The 24,741-nt window shown below is 50.5% G+C and overlaps 1 protein-coding gene and 1 pseudogene across 3 annotated transcripts in view; one reads left to right on the top strand and one right to left on the bottom strand.

Moving 5' to 3' along the window:
• Positions 1-373: 373 nt before the first annotated feature.
• The window catches only part of GTSE1 (G2 and S-phase expressed 1), a 35,842-nt gene continuing 11,474 nt past the window's right edge, over positions 374-24,741 (bottom strand). For 2 of the 3 annotated variants that reach the window (XM_024239977.3, XM_024239978.3), the window contains exons 4-12: positions 24,063-24,687; positions 20,597-20,761; positions 18,892-19,015; positions 16,463-16,843; positions 9,665-9,737; positions 6,847-7,065; positions 2,311-2,512; positions 1,629-1,838; positions 374-1,142 (exon numbers count right to left, since the gene is read on the bottom strand). In XM_024239977.3, the coding sequence (XP_024095745.2) occupies positions 1,059-1,142; positions 1,629-1,838; positions 2,311-2,512; positions 6,847-7,065; positions 9,665-9,737; positions 16,463-16,843; positions 18,892-19,015; positions 20,597-20,761; positions 24,063-24,687 (2,083 nt within the window). In that variant the 3' untranslated portion in view covers positions 374-1,058. The remainder of the gene's footprint in view (positions 1,143-1,628; positions 1,839-2,310; positions 2,513-6,846; positions 7,066-9,664; positions 9,738-16,462; positions 16,844-18,891; positions 19,016-20,596; positions 20,762-24,062; positions 24,688-24,741) is intronic. The other variant, XM_054543810.2, reaches the window with a different exon arrangement.
• Positions 4,381-4,458, top strand: LOC112130670 (small nucleolar RNA U3; annotated as a pseudogene).

Below are 24,741 nucleotides of genomic sequence, written 5' to 3'. Positions count from 1 at the left end.
GTCCTCCCCGAGGCCTGCCCAGCAGACGCCGTCCATCACCTTAGTGTCCAGTAAGCCCGGCCTCCTCGCCCATCCTCTTTCCACTCATACCCTCATCTCCCCACAGCAGCTTCTTCTCAAGGGGTGTGTCTCAGGCCATCGAGTCAGCATCACCTGTGTGCCTAGTAACAATGCCATTTCCAAGGCTGGCCCCAGACCTAGAAACTAGTGTATCTGGGGGCGGGCCTGGGCCTGCACTGACACCAATTTTTATTGACTAATTTTTGAAAATCACTTGTATGAAAGCATTCGAGTCTAGATAGTAGCCTTACTGATTAGAGTGATAAAAATAGCCATGCATGTTTGAAAATCAAGATAAGCTTAAAAATCAAGATATGCTTCAATAAGTCCATTTATTTTACAATTTAATGTAAATCTAGAATATTTAACTATTTATACAAACTTAACTTTAAAAATAGCCACTTGCTATTTTACATACAAAACATTCAAAAGAAAATTCTTCATTTAGAGTGACTGAGGCTTCACATTCCAGCCCAGAGAATGGCAGCGAGGAGGGCAGCGGCGGGAAGCAGAGGCCTTGGGTGGTCAGTGCTGGCCCCAGTCCCTCAGCCCACCCTCTCCAGCACTGGGAATATCTTTATGCTTTTCTTTTTCAAATAAAACTTCTACTAAAACAGGTTTCTTTTTTTTTTTTTTTTCCAAGACAGGTTCTCACATTGGTGCCCAGGCTGGAGTGCAGTGGCACAATCACAGCTCACTGCAGCCTCCATCTCCTTGAGCTCACGTGATCCTCCCACTTCAGCCTCCCAAGTAGCTGGGACTATAGGCATGCACTGCCACACCCGGCTAATTTTTGTATTTTTTGTAGAGACAGGGGTCTCACTATATTGCCCAGGCTGGTCTCGAACTCCTGGGCTCAAGTAATCCGCCCACCTCAGCCTCGGCCTCCCAAGTTCTAGGGTTACAAGTGTAAGCCACTGCGACCAGCCTAAAGCTTGTTTCTGAGGGTTGAAAACCACTTTAGGGCTGTTCTTTCAAGCCAAAGGATTTGGTTCTGCTTAGAACTTGAGGAGTGGGGAATCCACGTTCTCCTTGTCAGCCTCAGGGCTCAGCTGGATCAGAGGCGAGCTCAGATCTATGAGCTGGAAGAAAGCAGAGTGGAGGAGGTGAGCGTGGATCCGGCTAGGGCTTCCCTTCCCCTCCCTGCACAGAGGACTGGCTGCGTGGGTCATCACAACAGCTCGGTCATCCTGGCTCGGGTGCACTGAAAAGCACTCTGGGCCACCACGTCTAAGAAGCTGGAAGGAGACAGGAGACAGGACACACACGGAGAAACCCAGGCCCCCACCATGCACATTCCTCTGTCCCACATCTGGCCCTGGGGTCTGTGGGTGGGAGAGAGGCGGTCCCTGCCCAACAAGAGCTAGCAGGGTCCTGGCAGGGTACCTCAGAGGCAGCTGACCTTTGAGAAGCTCAGGCTGCCAAAGGTGCATCCTGCCCTGAGGTGTGTAGCTGAGAAGACTCAACAGCCACTCTCAAGGGTCCCACGATGGCCCTGGGAGGACAAACAAACCCAGAACTGAGGACACCCAGGGCTGAGTCAACATGAACCACCTGCCACTTCTCACCTGTCCCACCACCGGTGAAGGTTTGGCCACATTTTTATTCATGTCTGGAGTGTTTATCATGAGGTCAATCAGAGGCCTGCTTTCAGATCCCACAGCCACGTTTGCTTCTGGGGTATTGCAGAAGTCGATGAGAGGGAGGTCAATGAGGGGCTGGCTTGCAGCATCTGGAGTGACTGTGAGTAGGTCCAGTTTGATATCTACAAGAAGAGCCTGGGTACAAAACCAAGGTTAAGAGCAGAGTCCAGCATCTTTCTGGCAACCATTATGGGAGAATGTGAGCTTTGCCCATGTTCCAGGTGGGCTGGCGGTGTGGAAAGCCAAGGAATCAGGCGGGGCCTTGGTGGAAGGAGGCTGTGTATGGGGTGGGCTGTACCTCTCTGTTGCCCACCTCCCTGTCCATACCCGCCCACCAGCAGCCACCAGCTCCTGCCACCCTGCTTCCCGCTGCCTCAGCTTTGATCCCTGACCCTTGCCTTAGTCAAATGCAGGGCAAAGGTGTCACTTTTTTCTCCCCTGGAGGCCTGGAAGTCCTGTCCCTTTGGGTTGCTTGGCACGGAGGCACTGGCCCCAGGATGAAGCATGGCAGAGAACTCCGCCAGCCACAGTCCTGGGTTCCACGGGCTTCCCAAGCAGCCTCTAGGAATCTCAGCTAACAGAACCCAGCTGCGCCCGTTCTGCCCACCTCACTAGGGGCTGCATCTCCACCCGGCTTGGCTTCCTCCCGAGCTACTTCTGTGGCGGTACTTTTGGAGAAAGTAGAATCGCTTTCCTCTGGAGAAAAGTTAAGTGCCTGAGGCACACGGGAAGGAGGAGAACCCCTGTCAGGGGACACATCCATCAGCCTGGAATCTGTCTTTCTGTTGCTTTCCCTTGTTGGTTCAGTTCTGTGGGAAGGAAAAAAACTTATGAGGAAATTTCTCTAAAATGCTCGTTCACTTGGCTGATCTGGGAAGCAGGTCACTCTGGAGGAACAGTGTCCTGGGTGGAGTGTGTCCCGGCTCTAGGGCCTTCACCCTCCAGACCCCGAGTTTCCTGTGTATGGAAGAGGCTCAGTGATCTCTCCAGGTCCTCTCAGCTCACAAATCTTACCTGTCCAGCATCACCAGGGGCTGATGTGAGCCCCTTTCTTTCCAGTTACTGAACACGAGGTAATGCGCACGCCTGTCACCTCCGGAAGGGAGCCCAGACCACACGCAGGGACCCCTCCTCCAGCCACGGCCAGCTCCTCCTCGCACGCAGTTAGGGTGGGGCTCCTCCTGCCCCAGATGCCCCCTCCCCTGCTGCCCAGTGCCCTGATCGGGGCTGAGGCCCCGGGTGCAGGCTGCCCACACCAGCTCTCCAATGGCATCTCCCACAGGACGCTGCACAGGCGCTGCTGGGCTTGCCTGCTGCCCACGGGTCCTCGAGTACCTGCCAGGCAAAACTGAATTCCTTCCGGAAACCCAGCAAAGTCGCAGGTCCATCAGCTAACACAGAGTACCTTCTTTTTAATACTTCAGAGGTTTCATAAAAAAATTCCAAAAACAAGGAGAATTTTGTTTCTACATTGTACTTGCGAACATACAAGATAGTTAAACACATATTCCTGTTTATATATCAGATCTGGTGTTTTCAGTGGGGCCCTGTTTCTCATTTTCTCTTTAGCATTCCATGCCTTTCCCTCTCCCTCTGTAACGCACACACACGCCAGCATATTTTCTTCCAGAGTCTTCTGCATTATCATAGAACTACATAGATATACACACAGGGTCAACACCTACTGTTGGTAGATGTACATACACAGAAACATATAAGATATATAAAAATATGTAATTTGTGTATAAATACATGACTATTATATATGGTTTTTTGTTCTGTTTTTTTGTTTTGTTTTGTTGAGACAGGGTCTCCGCTGCACAGGCTGGAGTGCAGTGGTGCAATCTTGGCTCACCCCAACCTCTGCCTGCCAGGATCAAGCGATTCTCCTGCCTTAGCCTCCCGAGTAGCTGGGATTACAGGCGCATGCCACCATGCCCAGCTAATTTTTGTATTTTTAGTACAGACAGGGTCTCACCATGTTGGCCAAGCTGGTCTCGAACTCCTGACCTTGTGATCCGCCCGCCTCGGCCTCCCAAAGTGCTGGGATTACAGGCGTGAGCCACCGTACCCGGCCTATATGTATATTTTTAACAGACACAGGGCTTTTTTTCTCAGCCACAGTTTCGTTTTTAAAGTGGAATTGTACTTATGAAACTCTCCTTTCTGCATCCTTTCTCAAGGATTCCTCCTGGAAATGCCTCCACATCAGCTGGTGCAAGCTAATGCATGCCCCAGTGGCTATCTGGTCATTTACTTCCAGTCTTTGTTTTTTCTTGAGATGGAGTCTCACCCTGTTACCCATGCTGGAGTGCAATGGCGCGATCTCAGCTCACTGCAACCTCCGCCTCCTGGGTTCAAACAACTCTCCTGCCTCAGCCTCCTGAGTAGCTGGGATTACAGGCACCTGCCACAACCTCCGGCTAATTTTTGTATTTTTAGTAGGGATGGGGTTTCACCATGTTGGCCAGGCTGGTCTCAAACTCCTGACCTTGTGATCCACCCACCTCGGCCTCCCAAAGTGCTGGGATTACAGGCGTGAGCCACTGCGCCCAGCCTACTTCCAGTCTTTGTCACCATGAACATCTCTGCACGTGAACCACAGTCTCACACCTATGGCAGGTCAGAGGTATGTGTAATTAACAGAGGTCTACGTGTAATTAAATTTTGACATGTTAAGACTATACTGTCAGGGCTCATTTCTATAGTTTGTTACTAGCACAGTTTCTCTGAACATGTAAAGCAAAAAAAAAAAAAAAAAACAAAAAGAAAAATTTCACATATCAGCCAATGGCTTTTTTTTTTTTTTGAAACGGAGTGTTGCTCTGTCTTCCAGGTTGGAGTGCAGTGGCACAATCTCGGCTCACTGCAACCTCCACCTCCCAGTTTCAACAATTCTCCTGCCTCAGCCCCTCTTGTAGCTGGGATTACAGGCACCCACCAGCATGCCTGGCTAATTTTTGTATTTTTAGTAGAGACAGGGTTTCACCATGTTGGCCAGGCTGGTCTTGAACTCCTGACCTCAGGTGATCCGCCAGCCTTGGCCTCACAAAGTGCTGGGATTACAGGCGTGAGCAGTCATGCCTGGCTGACAAATGCCTTTCTACAACACACGATCACAATGCACATTTCTACTAGCAATGTTCGGACTCCCACTCTCGCCTCCTGCCTGGACAGTGTGAATGTGGATGCATCTATCAAGACCTTTGCACAGTTACTATAAACAGCATTTCCCTGACACTAGTGAATTTGGGTCTCTCCCCAGGGGTTGTTGACCATTTGAGCTTATTCATATCCTTTGCCTGGGATGTTGTTTCACAGTCAACCGTTTGTCTATTGACTTCATTTATGGTCATTTCAGCCATAAATAAAAACGGGATTTAAATGTCAACACTGTTGGCGGTGGCAGGCGGCTCTTCACTCCCTGGCTTTTAACAGTGACAAAGGTCTCCTGCACTTAAGAGTGTTCACACAGTCTCCCAGTGTTTAACTTTTTTCTTCTTTTGTTTGTTATATTTAAGTATCTAAGTCATCTGAAATTTTTTTGTCCATGATGTAAGGTCAGATTTAATTTTCTTCCAGATAGATAACAATTTACTTGTGTGTGTGTTTTTTGTGGGTTTTTTTTGTTTTTTTTTTTTTGAGCCTCGCTCTGTCATGCAGGCTGGAGTGCAGTGGCGCGATCTTGGCTCACTGCAAGCTCTGCCTCCCAGGTTCACGCCATTCTCCTGCCTCAGCCTCCCGAGTAGCTGGGACTACAGGTGCTCACCACCACACGTGGCTAATTTTTTTGTATTTTTAATAGAGATGGGCTTTCACCATCTTGGCAGGCTGGTCTTGAATTCCTGACCTCCTTGAACTCCTGATACCCGTCTTGGCCTCCCAAAGTGCTGGGATTATAGACAGGGGCCACCGCGCCCGGCCTATTTGTGTTTTTAAAAATATATCTTTCTTAGAAATAAAAACTTCATAAAAATAAATAAATCTATATTCATGAGTGAAATCAGTCTACAATTTCTTCTTATAGATACGTATTATCATTACCTATTATGTTTGGCTATTAAAATGAACTGAGAAACTTTCCATTTTTATTTATGTGTGGCCTGAGATAGTTTTGGTTTTTTTTGAGGCGGAGTCTCGCTCTGTTGCCCACGCTGGAGTCCAGTGGCGTGATCTTGGCTCACTGCAAGCTCTGCCTCCCGGGTTCACGCCATTCTCCTGCCTCAGCCTCCCGAGTAGCTGGGACTACAGGCGCCCGCCACCACGCCTGGCTAATTTTTTGTATTTTTAGTAGAGACGGGGTTTCACCGCGTTAGCCAGGATGGTCTCTATCTCCTGACCTCGTGATCTGCCCGCCTCAGCCTCCCAAAGTGCTGGGATTACAGGCGTGAGCCACTGCGCCCAGCCAAGATAGTTAACTTTACACACTAGCATAATCTGTTTCAAAGGTTATACACGACTGAGGTGTGACTTCATTGGAATCAGGTGCCTTTTTCAATCTTTAATCATTTCTGAGCTCCAGCTATGGTTTACTTCATGTGTCCTTGGGTCAATTTAGATACATTTTATTTTATTTATTTTATTATTTTTTTATAGACGGGGTCTCACTCTGTCCCCCAGGCTGGAGTGCAATGGGGCAATCTCAGCTCACTGCAGCCTCAACCTCCTGGGCTCAAGTGATCCTCCCACCTCAGCCCCCCTAAATAGCTGGGACTACGGTACACGCCACCACACCTAGCTTATTTTTGTATTTTTTGTAGAGATGGGGTTTTGCTATGTTACCCAGGTTGATCTCAAACTCCTGAGCTCAGGCAATCTGCCTGCCTCGGCCTCCCAAAGTGCTGAGATTACAGGCATGAGCCACCACACACAGCCAATAACTTGCAAATTTTAGAAAACCATTAGGTTTTCAAATTGATTATCAGAGAATTACAGGCAGTATTTCCTTGTAATACCTTTAATTTTCCTCTATGCTCATGTCTACTGCATTTTCTCTTTGCAATGAAAAAAAAAAAAACAACAAACTTTCCAAATATTATTTACTTCACTAAAACCTGGAGCAAGGCAAGAAAAAGGTATGTCAATGTCTAGGACACCAAGCCTAGGAATTTGAGACCAATTTATTACCACTTTCATCTCTTACCTCATTGCAGAGTTCTTGCGGGGCTCAGAGGAAAGTCTCCGAGCTGGCACACACAGGGGAGAGGCCACGGCCCTGGGCATCGTTTTGGGGGTCATCGGTGGAAGGCCAGAGAAGCGCCGGCTGGCGGGTGTGGGCAAGGCTGACACACGCCGTGCGCTCAACAGGCTTTGTGGTGCTGGCCCGGATGAGCGTCTAACTGGGGTGCTGTGGACAGTGACCCTGGCAAACACAACATCAATGTCGTAAGCTGAGATGACATAAAAAAAGTAAAATCTAATCATTCAGCCTGTGCTAATGCAGTGCTGAGTGCTTTGGTTTCAGCCTAGAAGAGCCAAGCCAGCGAGCCTGTGTGAGCTCTGCTCTCCTGGGACGGGCCCCAAGGCGGGCAAGGCTCTGAGCTGCTACCAACCCATCCTGGCGTGGGCCTCGGGCTCCCAGTGGGAATGGCTTCACTGCCGTTCCTCACAGGCAACTCAAAAGAAAATTGATCAAATGTGATTGCACTTTACGGATGCTACCATTAAATGTCACTTCACACGAAGTTCAGAGGAGACTGAGCAAATCATCTTTCAGTGGTGTCACAGATCAGTGGCATCACAGATCAGTGGCGTCACAGATCAGTGGTGTCACAGATCAGTGGTGTCATAGATCAGTGGTGTCACAGATCAGTGGTGTCACAGATATTGCCATAAGGAAGTCAGAGCCACAGCCTGTCTGCTGGGCCAACGAACTGGGGAGCGGGTCTCGCTGCACGCTCACTCATTCCCAGGCTTAAGGTCGCCTGAATCAAATGTGAACACAAATGAGTGAAGAGGGAGCTGGGCACTTGGTCCTCACACCCCTCACGTCCCTGGCAATACCTGTGGTTCGGGCTACCCATGGGTCTTGCCTAACTGTTGCTTTCTTGTGTTGCTGTTGAGGAAGAAGAGGCTGAGTCAACTGGCATTTGCTGTGGACTGAATGTCTGTGTCCCCAGATTCATGTGCTGAAATCCTAGCCCCCAAGGTGATGGCATTAGAAGGTGGGGCCTTTAGGAGGAGATCAGGTCATGGAGCCAGAGCCGTCAGGAATGGGATCTGTGCCCTTATAAAAGAGGGCACACTGGTGCATACCTGTGGTCCCAGCTACTCAGGAGGCTGGAGCGTGAGGATCACTTGAACCTAGGAGGTAGAGGCTACAGTGAGCCATGACTGCACTACTGCACTCCAGCCTGGGCAACAGAGCAAGACCCTGTCTCAAAAAAATAAACAAACATAGGCCGGGCGGGTGGCTCACGCCTATAATCCCAGCACTTTGGGAGGCTGAGGCGGGCAGATCACGAGGTCAGGAGATCGAGACCATCCTGGCTAACATGGTGAAACCCCGTCTCTACTAAAAATACAAAAAATTAGCCAGGTGTGGTGGCGGGCGCCTGTAGTCCCAGCTACTCATGAGGCTGAAGCAGGAGAATCGCTTGAACATAGGAGGTGGAGGTTGCAGTGAGCCGAGATCGCGCCACTGCACTCCAGCCTAGGTGACAGAGCGAGACTCTATCTCAAAATAAATAAATAAATCAATCAACATAAAAGAAACTTGTTCACCCCTAACCCAGTGAGGACAGAGAAGGCGGCAGCTGTGAATCAGGAAACAGGCCCTCATCAGACACCAAATCTGCAGGTGCCTTGATCTTGGATTTCTAGCCTCCAGAGTTGTGAGAAACAAATGTTTGTTGTTCAAGCTACGCAGTCGATAGAACGTTTGTTATAGTAGCCCAGAAAGGACAAAGACATTATGTTCAAATAAAATAAGTCAACAACATCCCACCACCACGGCCCCACGGGAGGCCAGGGACACCTGTCTGTTGCTCTGTTCTGGGCAATTGTTACGTTCTTCCAAAGGAGCCTGAAAACAGACTGACTCTAGCGTATTTAAATGGAAGAAAAGCAAAGAGGCTGAAATCAAGAGAGAAACAGAATCACTCCAGAGAGCAACTGCTGTCAACCCCAGCTGCTGCTCTCTGCGAAGTTCTAGGATTCTCCATCCTCCTCCCTTTATTGCTAAGTTCTGGCAGCCCCACCACAAATTCCAGTGAAAATAAAAATTCTGGCCAGGCGTGGTGGCTCACATCTGCAATCCCAGCACTTTGGGAGGCCGAGGCTGGTGGATCACGAGGCCAGGAGATCGAGACCATCCTGACTAACACAGTGAAACCCCATCTCTACTAAAAAAAATACAAAAATAATTAGCCGGGTGTGGTGGCGGGCGCCTGTAGTCCCACCTACTCGGGAGGCTGAGGCAGGAGGATGGTGTGAACCCAGGAGGCGGAGCTTGCAGTGAGCCGAGATCACACCACTGCACTCCAGCCTGGGTGACAGAGCAAGACTGCGTCTCAAAAAAAAAAAAAAAAAAAAGCCAAGTCAGAATCAAGGTGCCACGCTAGTGCTCTTCAACTGCGGTACAAGTCACAGTCACCCAGTAGCTTTAGGAAATCCAGCTGCTGGGCTTCAGCCTAGATGAACCAAATCAGAACCCCTGGGATGGGCTGGGCGCAGGCAGTCCTAAGAGCGCCAGAGGGACTTCTGCTGTGCAGCCTGGCATGGCAACCACACCAGTCCAGGGCTGGGAGCTGCCGTATTGCATCACAGAAGTCTCAGATGTCTTAAGTCTGCAGTAGATCTAAAAGGGGCTGGTACACATCAGGAGCTCAGCCTGCACCCAAGAGACTGGCTTTGAAGCCAGATGCGCAGGCCAGGCTGCAGGGTTACCAAATGCTTGAGGTTAGCGGATGCATGAGTCATTCTACAGCAATAAAGACAGGAAGCGGACTGACGCCACTCACCTGCCAACTGACGTGCACGACTGCGGCCGCTGTGCCCGTGAAAGCTTTGGTGTTGAGCTGTCCGGGGAGTCACCTAAGTCCAAGAAAGGAAGTGTGCGGTCAGGTAAAGTGATTGGGGGAGACCTACCGTTGGGGGATCTTCACCAAATGGGCAATTCTCCAAGTATCTCCACCGTCCCAACTTGAGAGTAGGTGGCACTGGCTCAGACGAGTACACAAAGGGCCACCCTGTTGCAGGCAGCCACACAAGAGGCATTCACCCCTACATGGGGACCCCAGCCCAGGCAAAGGCTGCGGTCTGATGGATGGACGTGGGGGAGAAAGAGAAGAGCCCTCTTCGCTGCGCCGTCCCACCCTGGCTGTAGATCCCATCAGGGCCGAGCACGACTTTCACAGAGTGACGCCGACTTGTCACACGGCACCTGCACACACTAGACACTTGCCCACAGGAACGACACCGCAGGGGTTTAGGTTCCCAGGCACACCCAACAGAGCCCACATTCCCTCATTTTCCCGAACCATGACTTTACTGGGATAATAATAATTCATTACACTATGTTTCTGCTGTTTTAGTTGACAAGCATTTCCATGTGTATGACCTCATCTGATATTCACAACGGGATGAAAAGCAGGCTCAGAGGGCAAAGGGGTCACCAGTTACCGAGCTAAGGCCCAACACAGGCCCCAGAGGTCCAGTCCTGCCACTGCCCCCTCCAAACACTGGCTCCATGGTTCCTCCTCCACTATACTGGCTCCTTGAAAATCCCAGTGTGCACTTGAGTATCAGCACATGTGCTCTGGGGCCTCCAAAGCCTCAGGCACCAGGACCCCCTTGGAACACCTTGCTATGTCTGGAAGCCATGGGGAAAGAGACTGTCCCTCAGAGCCCCTTACCCCAGCACCAAGAGGGAAGGGAGGGGCCTGCAGCTGGGACCTCTTCTCCACAGGTGCTTCCAGGAGGCCAGGCGAGGGTCCAGGCTGCTGCTGCCACAGACAGCCCCTTTCTCTGGCAACACCACAGCTGCTGCTGGGCCCTCCATCTTAACAAGCCCACGCCCACCCTCCTGCCCCTGCACCCAAGCTCCTGTCCCATGTCCCTGCCCCTCTTTAAAGCCAGATCTCCTCAAAAAGCCTGCCTGCACTTACATTTCCTCTCTCCTGCTCTTCTTTTTTTTTTGAGATAGAGTCTCTCTCTGTCACCCAGGCTGGAGTGCAGTGGCGTGATCTCAGCTCACCGCAACCACCACCTCCTGGGTTCAAGTGATTCTTGTGCCTCAGCCTCCTGAGTAGCTGGAATTATAGGTGCCCACCACCACGCCCGGCTAATTTTTGTATTGTTAGTAGAGACAGGGTTTTGCCATGTTGGCCAGGCTGGTCTTGAACTCCTGACCTCAAGTGATTGCCCGCCTCGGCCTCCCAAAGTGCTGGGATTACAGGCATGAGCCACTGCCCCAGCCTCTCCTATTCTTTTAAAAATCACCTCTATCATAGTGATTCATGCACAGAGTTTTTAAAAATGAAGGTTAAAATTTTATGAGACAAGTCTCCCACCACACCCAGCTCTGCTTCCAACTTGCTGGCAGCTTCTTACGATGTCTACCTTCACACATTTCTAAATCACGCACCCACATTGCTACCTCCACATTCTTCAAAAACTCCGTTTGTTACAAGAGTTAAGAATCTGCCCCTCACACCTCCCCACCGCCCCGACCTGTGCGTTCACCAGGCCTCCATGTTCACCCCAGCACTGGAGAGGCGCGCAGCCTGCACACAGCTGAGCCAAACGTGCTCCCACCCTCTCTCCACCACCGTTTTTGGTTTGTTTGTTTCTTTTCTTTCTTACAAGAAACAAGGTCTTGCTCTGTCCCCCAGGCTGGAGTGCAGTGGCGTGATCACAGCTCACTGCAGCCTTGAACTCCTGGGCTCAAGCGATCTTCCTGCCTCAGCCTCCCAAGTAGCTGGGACTACAGGTGCCCAGCACCATGCCAGGCTAAATTTTTTTGAAAATTTTTTTGTAGAATCGGGGTCTCACTGTGTCACCCAGGCTGGTGTTTGTTTTCTTTTATGGAGTGGGGTGGTCTGTGACTAAATCATCCCATAATCCCTGTCTTTTGGGAACATTCTTGGGTCACTGACCCCGCACCATTCACGGAGGTCTTTGTGAGACCCAAGTTGGTCACTCCTGGCCGGTGCGGAGGCAAGCCCGCCTCTCTCCCTCGCAGCCTCACGCACTGGCTCCCTCTCTCCCGGGACCCCTTCCTCTCGGTTGTCCTCTCCCTCATCTGGGTGGAGTGCACTCTTCAGCAGCTTCCATGGTGGCACGGGAAGGTCATTCTTCTTACAAAACAGAACACGAACAAGCCATCTCCCGACACCCTCATGACTGCCGTAGGGCCGCCTGAGCACGCACGCCTCCCAGGCCCACATCAGCTCTTCCCTAAACCTGGACCGCGCGGCTCCACTGCAGCTCCCAGTACCGGGGAGGAAAAGCCCACAGCCAGAATTCCAAGTCTCAATCCTCTAGGTGACCCGGCAACGTGGACTCATAGTAAATAGCAACATTTGTAACTGGACTGTTTTACAAAGAATGCTGCTTGTCTCGAGTATTTTGAGGAAGTGCACATATGAAAGGCTCCACTACAGGGCACCGTTCATGTGGTCCCATGCTGTGAGTGCCCTCAGCCCTCATCTCTCCTCCACGGTGACAGCTCGTGTCACAGCCAACGAGCAACACCACCAGTGCTCTCAGCCAAAAAGTGCGCACCACCACGTGCCTCGCAGAGCTGTGTGTTCCCAACAGCGTGGCCGCTCCCTTGGGGCCTCTCTTCCGGCCAGTGCTGAGTTTGTGGGACCAGTTTTGACCCTGATGAATGACCAAAGGCATGCAAGAGACAGTCCTGTTCCCAGCATTGTGGAGAGAGGAGGAACCGCCTGCTGAAGGTGAAATGCACATCTGAGAGGTGCCTAAGGAGCCCGCAGGGACACGGTCTGGGAAACAGGGCAAAGCCAACAGGGAATTTGGGATTAGCAGAAGTCCTGTGGCATCAAGCAGCCCAACAGCCAGGAGATCAGCCAACACTTGTGCCAACGTGGTCAGGAGAGACATGGCAGACGCATGTCCCGGCTCCAGGCATTCAGGCAGAAGGGAAGCAAACACTACTGAACACACCTCCACGTGACGTGGGCCAGAGGGTGTCCCTGCAGAACCCACCCAATCACAGCTCCCATTTCTTTTCTTTCTTTCTTTCTTTTTTTTTCTTTTTTTTTTTTTGAGACAGTCTCGTTCTGTCGCCCAGGCCGGAGTGCAGTGACACCATCTCGGCTCACTACAACCTCTGCCTCCTGGCTCAAGTGATTTTCCTGCCTCAGCTTCCCAAGTAGCTGGGATTCCAGGCATGCACCACCATGCCTGGCTAATTTTTGTATTTTTAGTAGATACAGGGTTTCACCATGTTGACCAGGCTGGTCTCGAACTCCTGACCTCAGGTGATCCACTCACCTCGGCCTCCCAAAGTGCTAGGATTACAGGCGTGAGCCACCGCGCCCAGCTCACAGCTCCCATCTCTACAAACTCAGCTCTCTGCTGTTGAAACCTACACTGAGGTCTCCAGCTGAGGCTTCTCCTCTGAGCTCTCAGCCTGCTCCACCCCTCAGCTGCAGCCCAAGTGGCCTCTCACCCTCACTACTTCCAAAATGGGCCTGTGGACTCTGCCCACTGCCTCTTCCAGCCCTCCTGTCACACGAGCGGCAGCACCCAGGTTCCGCCAGAACCTCAGGGACACTCGAGTCCCTCTCTACACTGCCACATGAGCCCTAAGCTAACAGAACGTCAGGCAGACCACAGCGCCCCAGGCTCCTTCCCCAGCACTAGCTTTCTCCCCAACACAGTGAGGGGAGGGCCGCATTACCCTCCCCACCTCGCTTCGGCCCAGAGACTCTGCTCTTCCCTCTGTGGAGGGACCTACTGAAGGTCAAGTCGCTCTGCTCTAATCTCTCGTATGCACGTCCTCCTGCACTGACGGTACTCCAGGGTCCGCTCTGGTCACGCGGCACTCTGGGAGCCGGCCTCGGGCTGCCCCCGTCTTCATCTCTTCTTACCCTGCCCCTCGGTCACTGACTGGCTGAGGTTGCTAGTTTTTGTTCAACAGCTACTTTCCTCTTCTTCTCAGTAAGAAATTTCAGCTGTGTGCAGAATAAAGACAACGGGTCCTAGCATCCTGTGCAGGGAAGCGTGGTGATCAATGGGACACAAACGGAGTCACAGGGACAACTTGCAGTGAGGGTCCTTGAAAGGTGGGGATTTGCTCTTCTTCACCTAGACAGGCTTCCTGCCGGGAGGTATGAGGGCCAGAGCCGGTGCAGCCACACTAGACCACAAGGATGAGCAGCTCATCATGGCAACACAGGATGGAGGAAGCCTGGGTCCCTGACACCAAGGAGTACTGACCAGCTGTCGCACGTCTGCGGAATCCCGACCGCAGCGGCTACACTCCCACCCTCTGGCCCCCGTGCTGCTCCCGGAGCGTGCCCCGCGCCTTCCTGCCCCAGGACCTCTGCACTCACCGTTGCCCCTGCCTGCAGTGCTCCCCCTTGTACTTTCCTACCGGCTGCCTCAGTCTCCTGGTTCAGATCTCAGTCCCATGTTGCCTCCTGACCATCTTTGCCAAAGAACCACCCGATGCAAATTCCTCCCCAAACATGCCAGCTCCAGGACACCATCTTCCCTTAGTTGCTTTGTTATGCTAGGATCTGCAGGCCTGCTCATCTGATAACATTTCCTATCTTTTCCTATTAAACAGAAATTCCGTGAGAGTAGGTCTGTCTCATCATGATGTCCCTTATCCCCCAAAGTATTTCAGCACAGAGAAGACACTCCGCAGAACAGCTTGTTCCTAGAGCAGGACTCAGAATGCGGTTTCTGGGAGTTATAGGCTGCCTGTGCTGGCCGGCACTGCCAGAACTTAAAATCCTCAAGCACCCAGAGGGCAGATCTGCCTGACAGAGGAGGCCAGGACACTCCTCTCACCTTAAGTCAGCTCTGAGAACTTTCTGCATTGCACACAATTGTTCAAGTAATTCATGAAAACTTTACAAACACCCACCCACTAATGGCCAGACACCTGCTGGGGCCAGTGGCCTCACTGACCGGAGAAGGCAGTGGCTGGAGCTCAGGAGGCTGAGGTGGCTGCTATCTGAGGGCCAGAAACTAGAGAGGAGGGGGCTACTCCGACAGAACGAGCTCTGGGAACCCAAGGGGAATCTTGCGTCTCTGGCTGAGCACCAGGCAGTGCACAGGTGCAGGACAGGAGTCCTCAAGGTCAAGAGAAGAGCAACTACCAGGGAGCAATAAGCGGAGCTCACAGGGCCGAGAAGGCGTCATCTTGCAGCAGCGGGAGTGCGGGGGTCTCGCGGGCCTTGCGGGACACACGGGTGTGCAGCAGAGGCCTTGGGAAGGACGCCGGTGGCAGGAGGCGGAAAGGCTATTCTAGACCCACCACTTCAAAGCATAAAAAGCCTCGGAAGGATGATCTGCACCTTAACTGCCTGCCAAGCCCAACCCAACTCCTTAGAGAAAGACAACAAAATCCAGACATTCAAAAGTGTACAACTGATGATATCCAACAACCAAGAAAAACTTGTGAAAAATGCAGAGGCAGGAAAATGAGGCCAAAACCCGGAAACAAAATTAGTCAACAGAAACAGACCCCAAAATGATGGGGAAGATGGTATGAGAAGAATTGTAGACCCTAAAACCATTACCAATTTGCTCACGAGGATGTAAAAGAAAACCCAAGTACCCTGAGAAGAAATAAGGGGAAACTATTATGTTAGAAACGAAGTTAACTGGATGGGCTTCACAGCTATTAGGCACTGCAGAAGAAATGATATCTGACAACAAAAACTACACAAACCGTAGCTCAAGGAAAAGGCTGGGCCAGGCACGGTGGCTCACACCTGTAATTCCAGCAGTTTGAGAGTCTGAGGTGGGTGGGTCACTTGAGGTCAGGAGTTTGAGACCAGCCTGGCCAACATGGCGAAACCCCGTCTCTACCAAAAATACAAAAAAAAATTAGCCAGGCATGGTGGTAGGCACCTGTAACCCCAGCTACTCAGGAGGCTGAGGCAGGAGAATTGCTTGAACTCGATAGGTGGAGGTTGCAGTGAGCTGAGATCGCGCCACTGCATTCCAGCCTGGGTGACAGAGCCAGACTCCATCTCAAAAAACAAAAAAACAAAAAAAAAAAACCAAAAAAAAAAAAAAGAGAGAAAGAAAAGAAAAAAGACAAGAAAAAGAAAAAAGGCTGAAATAAAAAAAATAATAGAGCTTCGGTGTCCTGTGAGACAACGTCAAGAGGCCTGAAATAGATGTGATTACAGTCCTAGGAAATAAAGTGGAAAGAGGAAAAGATAGCTGAAGAAATAATGGCCAACGTTTTCCAAATTTGATGAAAAAAACCAACCCACAGATCAAAGAAGCTTAAGAAACCCTCAGCGAGATAGAGGCAAAGGCCACCTCAAAGCACATAATAAAATTGCTGACAGTAACAATAAAGAGAAAACCTTACAAGCAGCCTACGAGCACCGGGGTGTCACACACACAGGAACGAACTTTAAACATTTGGGGAGCCTCCACTGACCCCCCAAAACAACGTGGGTGAGAAGACAGCGGGTCACACCTGAAAGCACTGTTGGAGGAAAGAACTAAAAACACCATCATTGCCATCCATAATTGTTTAAAACTTTAAATGGAATTTCTTCAGTATTTTAAAGACACATTAAAATGTACCTATTACTCACCAATAGAAAACTTAGAAATTTTAAATTGGTTTGTAGGAGTAGGCATAACCTTTGTCTTGGAATTTAGATAGGAATCTCGCCGTCTGATACTTCTAGTCTTATTCAATTGAGAAGATTCTGACCAAGTGGAACTGGAGTTCAGCCACTGGCCGCCACCTTCCGGAGTCTGGGGTTGGGTGGGGGACGTTGAGGGGGGCGCCATGGGCTGCTCCGCTGCCAGCTCAGGAACATCGACCCGCTTGGCTTGCCAGGAGGATGCCCCCACAGGGCCTGCAGGCAGAGCTGACCGCAGCATGGCGGGTCCCATTCTGCCTGACTTGCTGATGTTTGACAGAGGCCGGGAGCTGTTTGCAGGGATACTTGCAAATTCACTTGATTTAGCTAGAAGGGTATACACAGAAAAATCACATTATTATAAAATTATGAAGCTATTTAACAAACACACAGAAATTATGCTGTCTTTAACATATCTACCTTAAACATATGACACATAAACAATATTCTATAAGCCCTTCAAGCAACATCATCAAACACAGGATGGCCCAGGCAGCTTTTAGCTTAGCTGAGTGTATTCTAAGGTACTTATTCTCAAAATAATTACGCACATGTGCATAAGCATGCATAAATTCAAGCTCTGCTATCTTCGTTGATGATGTTGGCAGGAGAAATCTAATTAGTTGAGCAGATGGAAGGGGATAGTCTAGTCACATGTCTCACCTGTCTGATCACAGAGGTGAGCAGGGAACAAGGAGAAAAGGTGCAATTGTTACTGGTTGATTCCTTTCAAATTACAAGGAGGCTGGGTCATATTAACCATAAGCACTATTTAAAATAGAAGACCAGATAAACTAGGGTAATAAATACTGAGCTACCAATATACGCAGATGATCTGGTAAAGGATTCTTAAAGAAAAACTTTAGGCCCAGGAGTGGTGACTCACGCCTGTAATCCAAACACTTTGGGAGGCCAAGGCAGGAGATCATTCAAGGCCAGGAGTTTGAGACCAGCCTGGCTAATATAGTGAGACCATCCTCTCTACAAAAAACACAAAAATGTGGGCCAGGCACGGTGGCTCATGCCTGTAATCCTAGCACTTTGGGAGGCTGAGGCAGGCGGATCATGAGGTCAAAAGATCGAGACCATCCTGGCCAACATGGTGAAACCCCGTCTCTACTAAAAATAAAAAAAATTAGCCGGGCGTGGTGGCAGGCGCCTGTATTCCCAGCTACTTGGGAGACTGAGGCAGGAGAATCATTTGAACCCGGGAGGCAGAGGTTGCAGTGAGCCAAGATTGCGCCACTGCACTCCAACCTGGCAATAGAGTGAGACTCCATCTCAAAAGAAAAACCCCACAAAAATTAGCTGGGTGTGGTGGCAGGTGCCTGTAGTCCCAGCTACTCAGGAGGCTGAGGTGGGAGGATTGCTTGAGCTCAGGAGGTCGTCACCTCAGTCTATAAAGATAAGGACACAAACCTCTCTTAATCACAGAATGGCAGAGTCAGAATTCCAGATCAGATCAATCTGATTAGAGAGTTCACACTTTTTCTTTTTTTTTGAGACGGAGTCTAGCTCCGTCGCCCAGGCTGGAGTGCAGTGATGCGATCTCGGCTCATGGCAACCTCCGCCTCCCGCGTTCAAGAGATTCTTGTGGCCCAGTCTCCCAAGTAGCTGGGACTACAGGCACCTGCCACCATGCCCGGCTAGTTTTTGTGTTTTTAGTAGACAGGGTTTCACCATGTTGACCAGGCTGGTCTCAAACTCCAGGGCCTAAGTGATCCACTCATCTCGGCCTGCCAAAGTGCTGGGATCACAGGCGTGAGCCCCTGCGCCCGGCCCACTTTTTACATTTTGTGAACACAATCCACACCGTGCTGTCCTGAACGACCCCGACACTCCACATGGCCAACGCACCTCGAAAAGGATTTTGCTCTGAAGAGCAGAAAGGCGAAGGCTTTCCCTTACCACTAGATGGCAGCTGTGGCTTGGCAAGGTTGAAATGTGGCTTGACCTCAAACAGGTGTGGGAGCATGGATTTAAACAGGCACCCAGGAGTTATGGGGGCCATATGCCCTAAATTATCTGAATAATCCTATTTTCAGGATTATCAAAACTGGTGTCTCATGACATGGATATGAGGGTGATTCCAGTGTCCTTCCGTGTTCTCAGGCACGGGGTATCATACACGCTTTCTGGCCATGTGTACCCCGTAGACTGAAGCCACCCATCTGAGTGTGCCCTCCTCATGGGACAGATGCACTGAGGGCAGGCCCAGCAACTCAGTCCACAGCCTGGTCCACCGCACACAGCACGCCCTCCGGGACGTCCTGCCAAGCCTAAGTGGTTCTGTAGAAACAGTCTCCAAGGCCTGAGCAGCACTCTAGGCCTCACCTGGCCAGATGTGGGTCCAAGCATGATGCCAACTGCCTCACCTTTGCCCGCTGCTGGGGATGTGCACGCACTGGATGCCCCGCTCCAAACAGGCCCCGAGGAGGACTTTCTTGCGAGATTGCTGGTAGAGCCGGGTGCTTTTAACAGGGTCTTCTTCAGCCCCAACTGGGGCAAAATGTGAAAAAACAGAATCAGCAAAGATCTCACTATTTACCTATTACTTGTGCCTGCAAAAGTAAGGGGTTTTTGGCTGGGCATGGTGGCTCACGCCTGTAATCCCAGCACTTTGGGAGGCTGAGGCGGGAGGATCACAAGGTCAGGAGTTTGAGACCAGCCTGGCCAATATGGTGAAACCCTGTCTCTACTATAAATATAAAAATTAGCTGGGCATGCTGGCGGGCACCTGTAGTCCCAGCTACTCGGGAGGCTGAGGTAGGAGAATCGCTTGAACCCGGGAGGTGGAGGTTGCAGTGAGCTGAGCTCGTGCCATTGCACTACAGCCTGGGCGACACAGTGAGACTCCGTCTCAAAAAAAAAAAAAAAAAAAAAAAAGTAGGGGTTTTTAATATTTTAAAATAATCTAATAATTATCATCTTGAATTTAAAGAAGAAAAACGTCAAGCAGCACTTCTCAAAGTGTAGTCTTCAAACCCCTGCATGAGGACCACATTAGGGAGCTAGCTGAAATGCAGATTTGGGGCCCCAACCCAGACCCCATGAGTCAGTAGCTGCAGGGCCCAGCTTTGGGCAGTTTTAACAAGAACTGCCAGTAGTCTTACACACAGCTCGGTTTACCACCAATGCCAGAAAATAAGTGGCAAAGATGTGGCTGGTAGTCTCCATGCCTGTGAGGAACCACAGTTTTCTTTCTTTCTTTTTTTTAGACAGGGTCTCACTCTGTTGCCCAGGCTGGAATGGAATGCAGTGGCATGATCACAGCTCACTGCAGCCTTGACCTCCTGGGCTCAAGCAATCCTCCCATCTCAACCTCCCAAATAGCTGGGACCACAGGCATGCACCACCATGCCTGGCTCATTCTTTTTATTTTTTAGTAGAGACGGGGGCCTCACTATGTTGCCCAGGCTGGTCTCAAACTCCTGGGCTCAAGTGATCCTCCCGCCTCAGCCTCCCAAAGTGCTGAGATTACATGCGTGAGCCACTGCACCCAGCCGCTGTTTTCAAAACGTCAACATCTCATGTCATCTGTTCAAGAACTCTACATGAGGGAAACGGAATATCCCCACCTACAAACTGGGGGTCTGAGACACTGACTTTTCCCAACCCACACAGCTCCCAGGGCAGAGGCTAGCCATCAGTGCGCACTGTGAAGCCAGTATTCTTTGCATCTATTTTGCAGGCTGCCTCTTGTGGGTGTATTTTCAACTTTTCCACCTCTTTTTTTATTTTTTTTTTGAGACAGGGTCTCGTTCTGTCACCCAACCTGGAGTGCAGTGGCGTGATTATGACTCACTGCAGCCTTGACCTCCTGGGCTCACGCAATCATCCCACCTCAGCCTCCCGAGTACCTGGGACTACTGTTGCGCACCACCATGCCCAGCTAATTTTTGTATTTTTTGTAGAGATGGGTTTCATCATGTTGCTCAGGCTGGTCTTGAACTCCTGGGCTCAAGTGATCCTCCCACCTTGGCCTCCCAAAATGCTGGGATTTTAATCCAAAGCACTTGTACACACAGCTGCCACCTCATTCCCAGCAACCACAGGTCTGGGTCCCAGCAGCCAACTCACCTTGTTTGGAACAGGGATCGCCCGCTTGCCCTGGCCCAGGTGGCTTCCGGTAGGCGGCACATTGACAGCACCCGGGGCAGGTTTGTCAGGGAGAACATCCCGGTGGGATTCCTTCTCAGCTGGGATTTTTGTCCTGGAAGGACTAGCTGGAATCTCTTTCTTGGGCTGAAAATTTTAATTTGAACTGTGAGAACTGTCTAGTACTTAACAGTATACAGAGATACTCAGGCTTCCATTCAGAGCAAGCCCAGACACCATCTTCCCCAGTGCTACACACGCTCCTCCATTCATCAGCTAGATTGCAGGGAATAGAGCAAGCAGTTCACATCCTCCACCAAATCACTATGGACGAAAGTGATGATGGATTTTGCTTCCTCATTAAAAACAGCATCAAATGATACCGACACAGGTCATTAATAAGAGAGAGGTCCTTTAAAGCCATTCCCCAGTCAGGATCCTTATTTAAGAAGGATGATGAGAAAGCTGGTCTAGTTACACAAATTTCAAAATGCTGTACAGAAAGGACTCATCCATTAAATAGTCATCTCTACCAGAGAAGCTGCTCAATTGCAATAAATCTTCTTGGTCTAGTACTGAAAGCCATTTTCTTTGGCCAGCAGAGTCAAAAAATAAGTTCTTGACATATTTAGGGACAAGGGCATTCATGGAACTAATTCATACTTACATAAATAGCCCCCTTATAACAGGAGAGTTAATAAGGTAACAGCGATAGAAGCTCAGAGTGGTAAAGATGCAGCAGTAACTTTTTCCCTTTATAGCATTTCTAAAAATTGAGATACGTCTCATAACGTAAAATTCACTATACTACAGTATATTTCAGTGGTTTTTAGTAGATCTGTTATGTTGTACAACCAGCACAAGCTAATCTTAAAATATGGTGGTGTCCCAAAAAAGAACCTGTACTCGGCCGGGCACAGTGGCTCACGCCTGTAATCCCAGCACTTTGTGAGGCCGAGGCAGGCAGATCACCTGAGGTCAGGAGTTTGAGACCAGCCTGACTAATATGATGAAACCCTGTCTCTACTAAAAATACAAAAATTAGCTGGGTGTGGTGGCGGGCGCCTGTAATCCCAGCTACTCGGGAGGCTGAGACAGGAGAACTGCTTGAACCCGAGAGGCAGAGGATGCAGTGAGTCAAGATCACACCATTGCACTCCGGCCTGGGCAACAAGAGCAAAACTCTGTCTCAGGAAAAACAAAACAAAGCAAAACAAAACAAAACCAACCTGTACCCATTAGCAGTTCTCCCCATTCCCTCATCCTCCCCAGCCCCACCTAGGGAAGCACTCAACTACACCTGTCATTGGTCTGTCATAGTCATTTCATATAAATGGAACCATACGACATGGGACCTTTTGTTATGGCCTCTCTCACTGAGCAAAATGTTTTCAAGGGTCATCTATGTGAAGCATGTATCAGTACTGTGTTTCTCTTTTTTTTTTTTTATTTGAGACGGAGTCTCACTCTGTCTCCCAGGCTGAAGTGCAATGGCGCCATCTTGGCTCACTGCAACCTCCACCTCCTGGGTTCAAGCGATTCTCCTGCCTCAGCCCCCCAAGTAGGTGGGATTACAGGTGTGCACCACCATACTCGGCTAATTTTCGTATTTTTTTGTAGAGACGGGGTTTCGCCATGTTGGCCAGGCTGGGCTCAAACTCCTGACCTCAGGTGATTCGCCCACCTTGGCTTCCCAAAGTGCTGTGATCACAGGTGTGAGCTACCACGCCCAGCAGTGTTTCTTTTTATTGCCAAAAATAAACCAATGTTTGGATAGACTGCATTTTCTTTACCCATTCATCATTTGTTGGATGCCTGGGTTGGTCCTACTTTTTTGGCTGTTAAGAATAATGCTGCTTTGAACATCTGCATGTGGATTTTTCTGTGGATACGGTTTCAATTCTCTCAGGTCTGTGTACTAAGGAGTGGAACTGCTGGGTCCCATGGGACCCTCTACATTTAGTTTTTTGAGGAGCTGCCAAACTGTTTCCACAACAGCTGCCCCATTTCACTGTCCCACCAGCAGTGTGTAAGCTTCCAACTTCTCCACATCCTCAACCTTCTCCTCATCCTCCACATCCTCATCCTCAAAATAACACTTGTTATTTTCTTTTTCTTCTTCCTTTAGGCATCCTAGCAGTTGTCTGTAAAGCACACTTTTAAGTAGGTGTTACAATCAAGTGGTCCACCCATTGCTAATGACTCCTCACAGGAGTGAGCATGTGCCATGAGCCACTCTGGAAGTGAGTGACTTGTCCCAGAGAAACATGCAGGACGCGGGGGGCTCCCATGTGTGCGTGAGTGCATCTCAGCTGTGCGGACAACACCCTGTCCACTGGGGACACGCTCTCTGGACCCCAGCTCACCACCCAGGACCAGGAGATCAAAAGAGATACTTTGATGGGTCTAGAGCAGCCCAAATCACACCACCTGTCTCCCCGAGTCCACGCGTGCTACATGCACAGTCCCTGTCCCGTGTCCACGTGTGCTCCACACAGCAAGACCCATCCCACTCTCATTTTGGAAACATCATAGTAGGAATCTACATCCCAAACGGGCTCCAAAAAAAGGAGTTTGCAGGACCAAGGGACAGGCCCCAGCTACTCGGGGTGGCAGTGCCGGGCATACCTTCTTGTCAAGGGCAGTGCGTGGCGGCTGCACCTCGGCTGGCTTCTGTTCTTGGCTCTCACCACAGGGAGTCACGTGGCTCAGGAGATGGGCTTGGTGGGGGTAAAGGAATTTCTGGGCCCTTGCTGAGCATTCTGCATTTGCCTGCACCTCCTAACAGCCCCACCCAGGATCATTCCTCTGTACGTGCTGCCCAGGGGAGGGGGCAGAGCTGGGAACGGGCTGCAGGGTGGGCCCTGAGGCTCCTACCCGCTCCGTCCTCCTCTCTGCGGCCTCTGCCAAGCAAGAGCCAGATCGGGCAGCCCTGGCAGTAAGCCCTGTGCTCACACCCACCTTTCCCCCAGACCTCCAGGACCCTCAGTGTCCCAGAGTTGGCAGACTGCACCCAAAGGCACCCCTGTCAACTGCCACCACCCAGGAAAGCTCACCTCACTCAATGCCCAGGAGGAATGCAGTGTAAACTGAGGCACAGTCAAGGAGGCTGACTAGCAGCTATTGCAGAGGAGGGGAGTTTTTGGAAGAAGTTGCTTGTTAAAGCAAATGAAATCCCTACTGTGTGGTATATCCAGCATTGTAACAAAACAAAAGGAACGACTTCAGATGGAATTTAGGAGGAAGTATTAAGTCATCCCAGCCCTACCCAAGTCACCCCCACATCAGCTCCCTATTGGTGACTGCTTTTCCTGGACTCCGCATCCCTGTGTTTTGGAGGACTCAGAGCCTTGCCACCTCCGGGGCTTTCCCCATGTGGCTTCTGTGAGAGGGCTGGGGGGCAAGGAGTGGCGGCTCCCCCAGGCAGGCGCTCTGCTGTGGCATTTACCTTCTCCGCAGCCCCAGGGATGCTTCTTCCTCTAATAGAGGCCGCTCGAGGCAGCAGCAATTTGGTCCTGGGCTTCCTCTGAGTCGCTGCCTGACTTGGAGCCTGAGCAGTGCATGATTCCCTGGGCAAAGCATGAGCAGAGTGCAGAAGCCCCGGTGCCCGGACGAGGCTGGCCTGGGCACCAGAGCTGGGCAGGGCCGGGGAGGAGGCCAAGAGCTGAGGCTCGCCCACAGGGGGCCCCAGCAAGGGGCTGTCTGACAGGTAGTATGTCTCCCTTTTAAGAGACGTGGGGCTTTTCTTCATTTCCTTTTCTTTCTCAAATAGGTTTATTTTTAATTTTGACTCCTGTATGAATCTTTCCACGCCCTGGCTCTGAGGGTCTTCAGGCTTGGCAGCTTGGGCCGCCTGGTTCCGGCTGCTGCTCTCAATCTGTAAAGCCAGTAAGTGAGCTTCTTTGTACACTTCCACGAACTTCTCCCCGGCCAGAGGGCTCCAGGCAAAAGGACTCTCAGATGCGGGCAACGGAGGCTGTTCCGGAACTGGATTATTTAATTCCAAGCTGGCAGCAATACATCTCTCTTTATGTCCAATAGGTCCGAAGAAGACTTCATCATCTTCATTTGCACTATTTGTTTAAAAAAAGAATGATTAATAACTCATAACACTGGCATTTAAAGGA

This window comes from Pongo abelii, chromosome 23 (genome assembly GCF_028885655.2).
Source record: "Pongo abelii isolate AG06213 chromosome 23, NHGRI_mPonAbe1-v2.0_pri, whole genome shotgun sequence".
Classification (NCBI taxonomy): Eukaryota; Metazoa; Chordata; class Mammalia; order Primates; family Hominidae; genus Pongo; species Pongo abelii.
The sequence above is the reverse complement of the archived record's forward strand: the minus strand, read 5'-3'. Positions and strand labels throughout refer to the sequence as shown.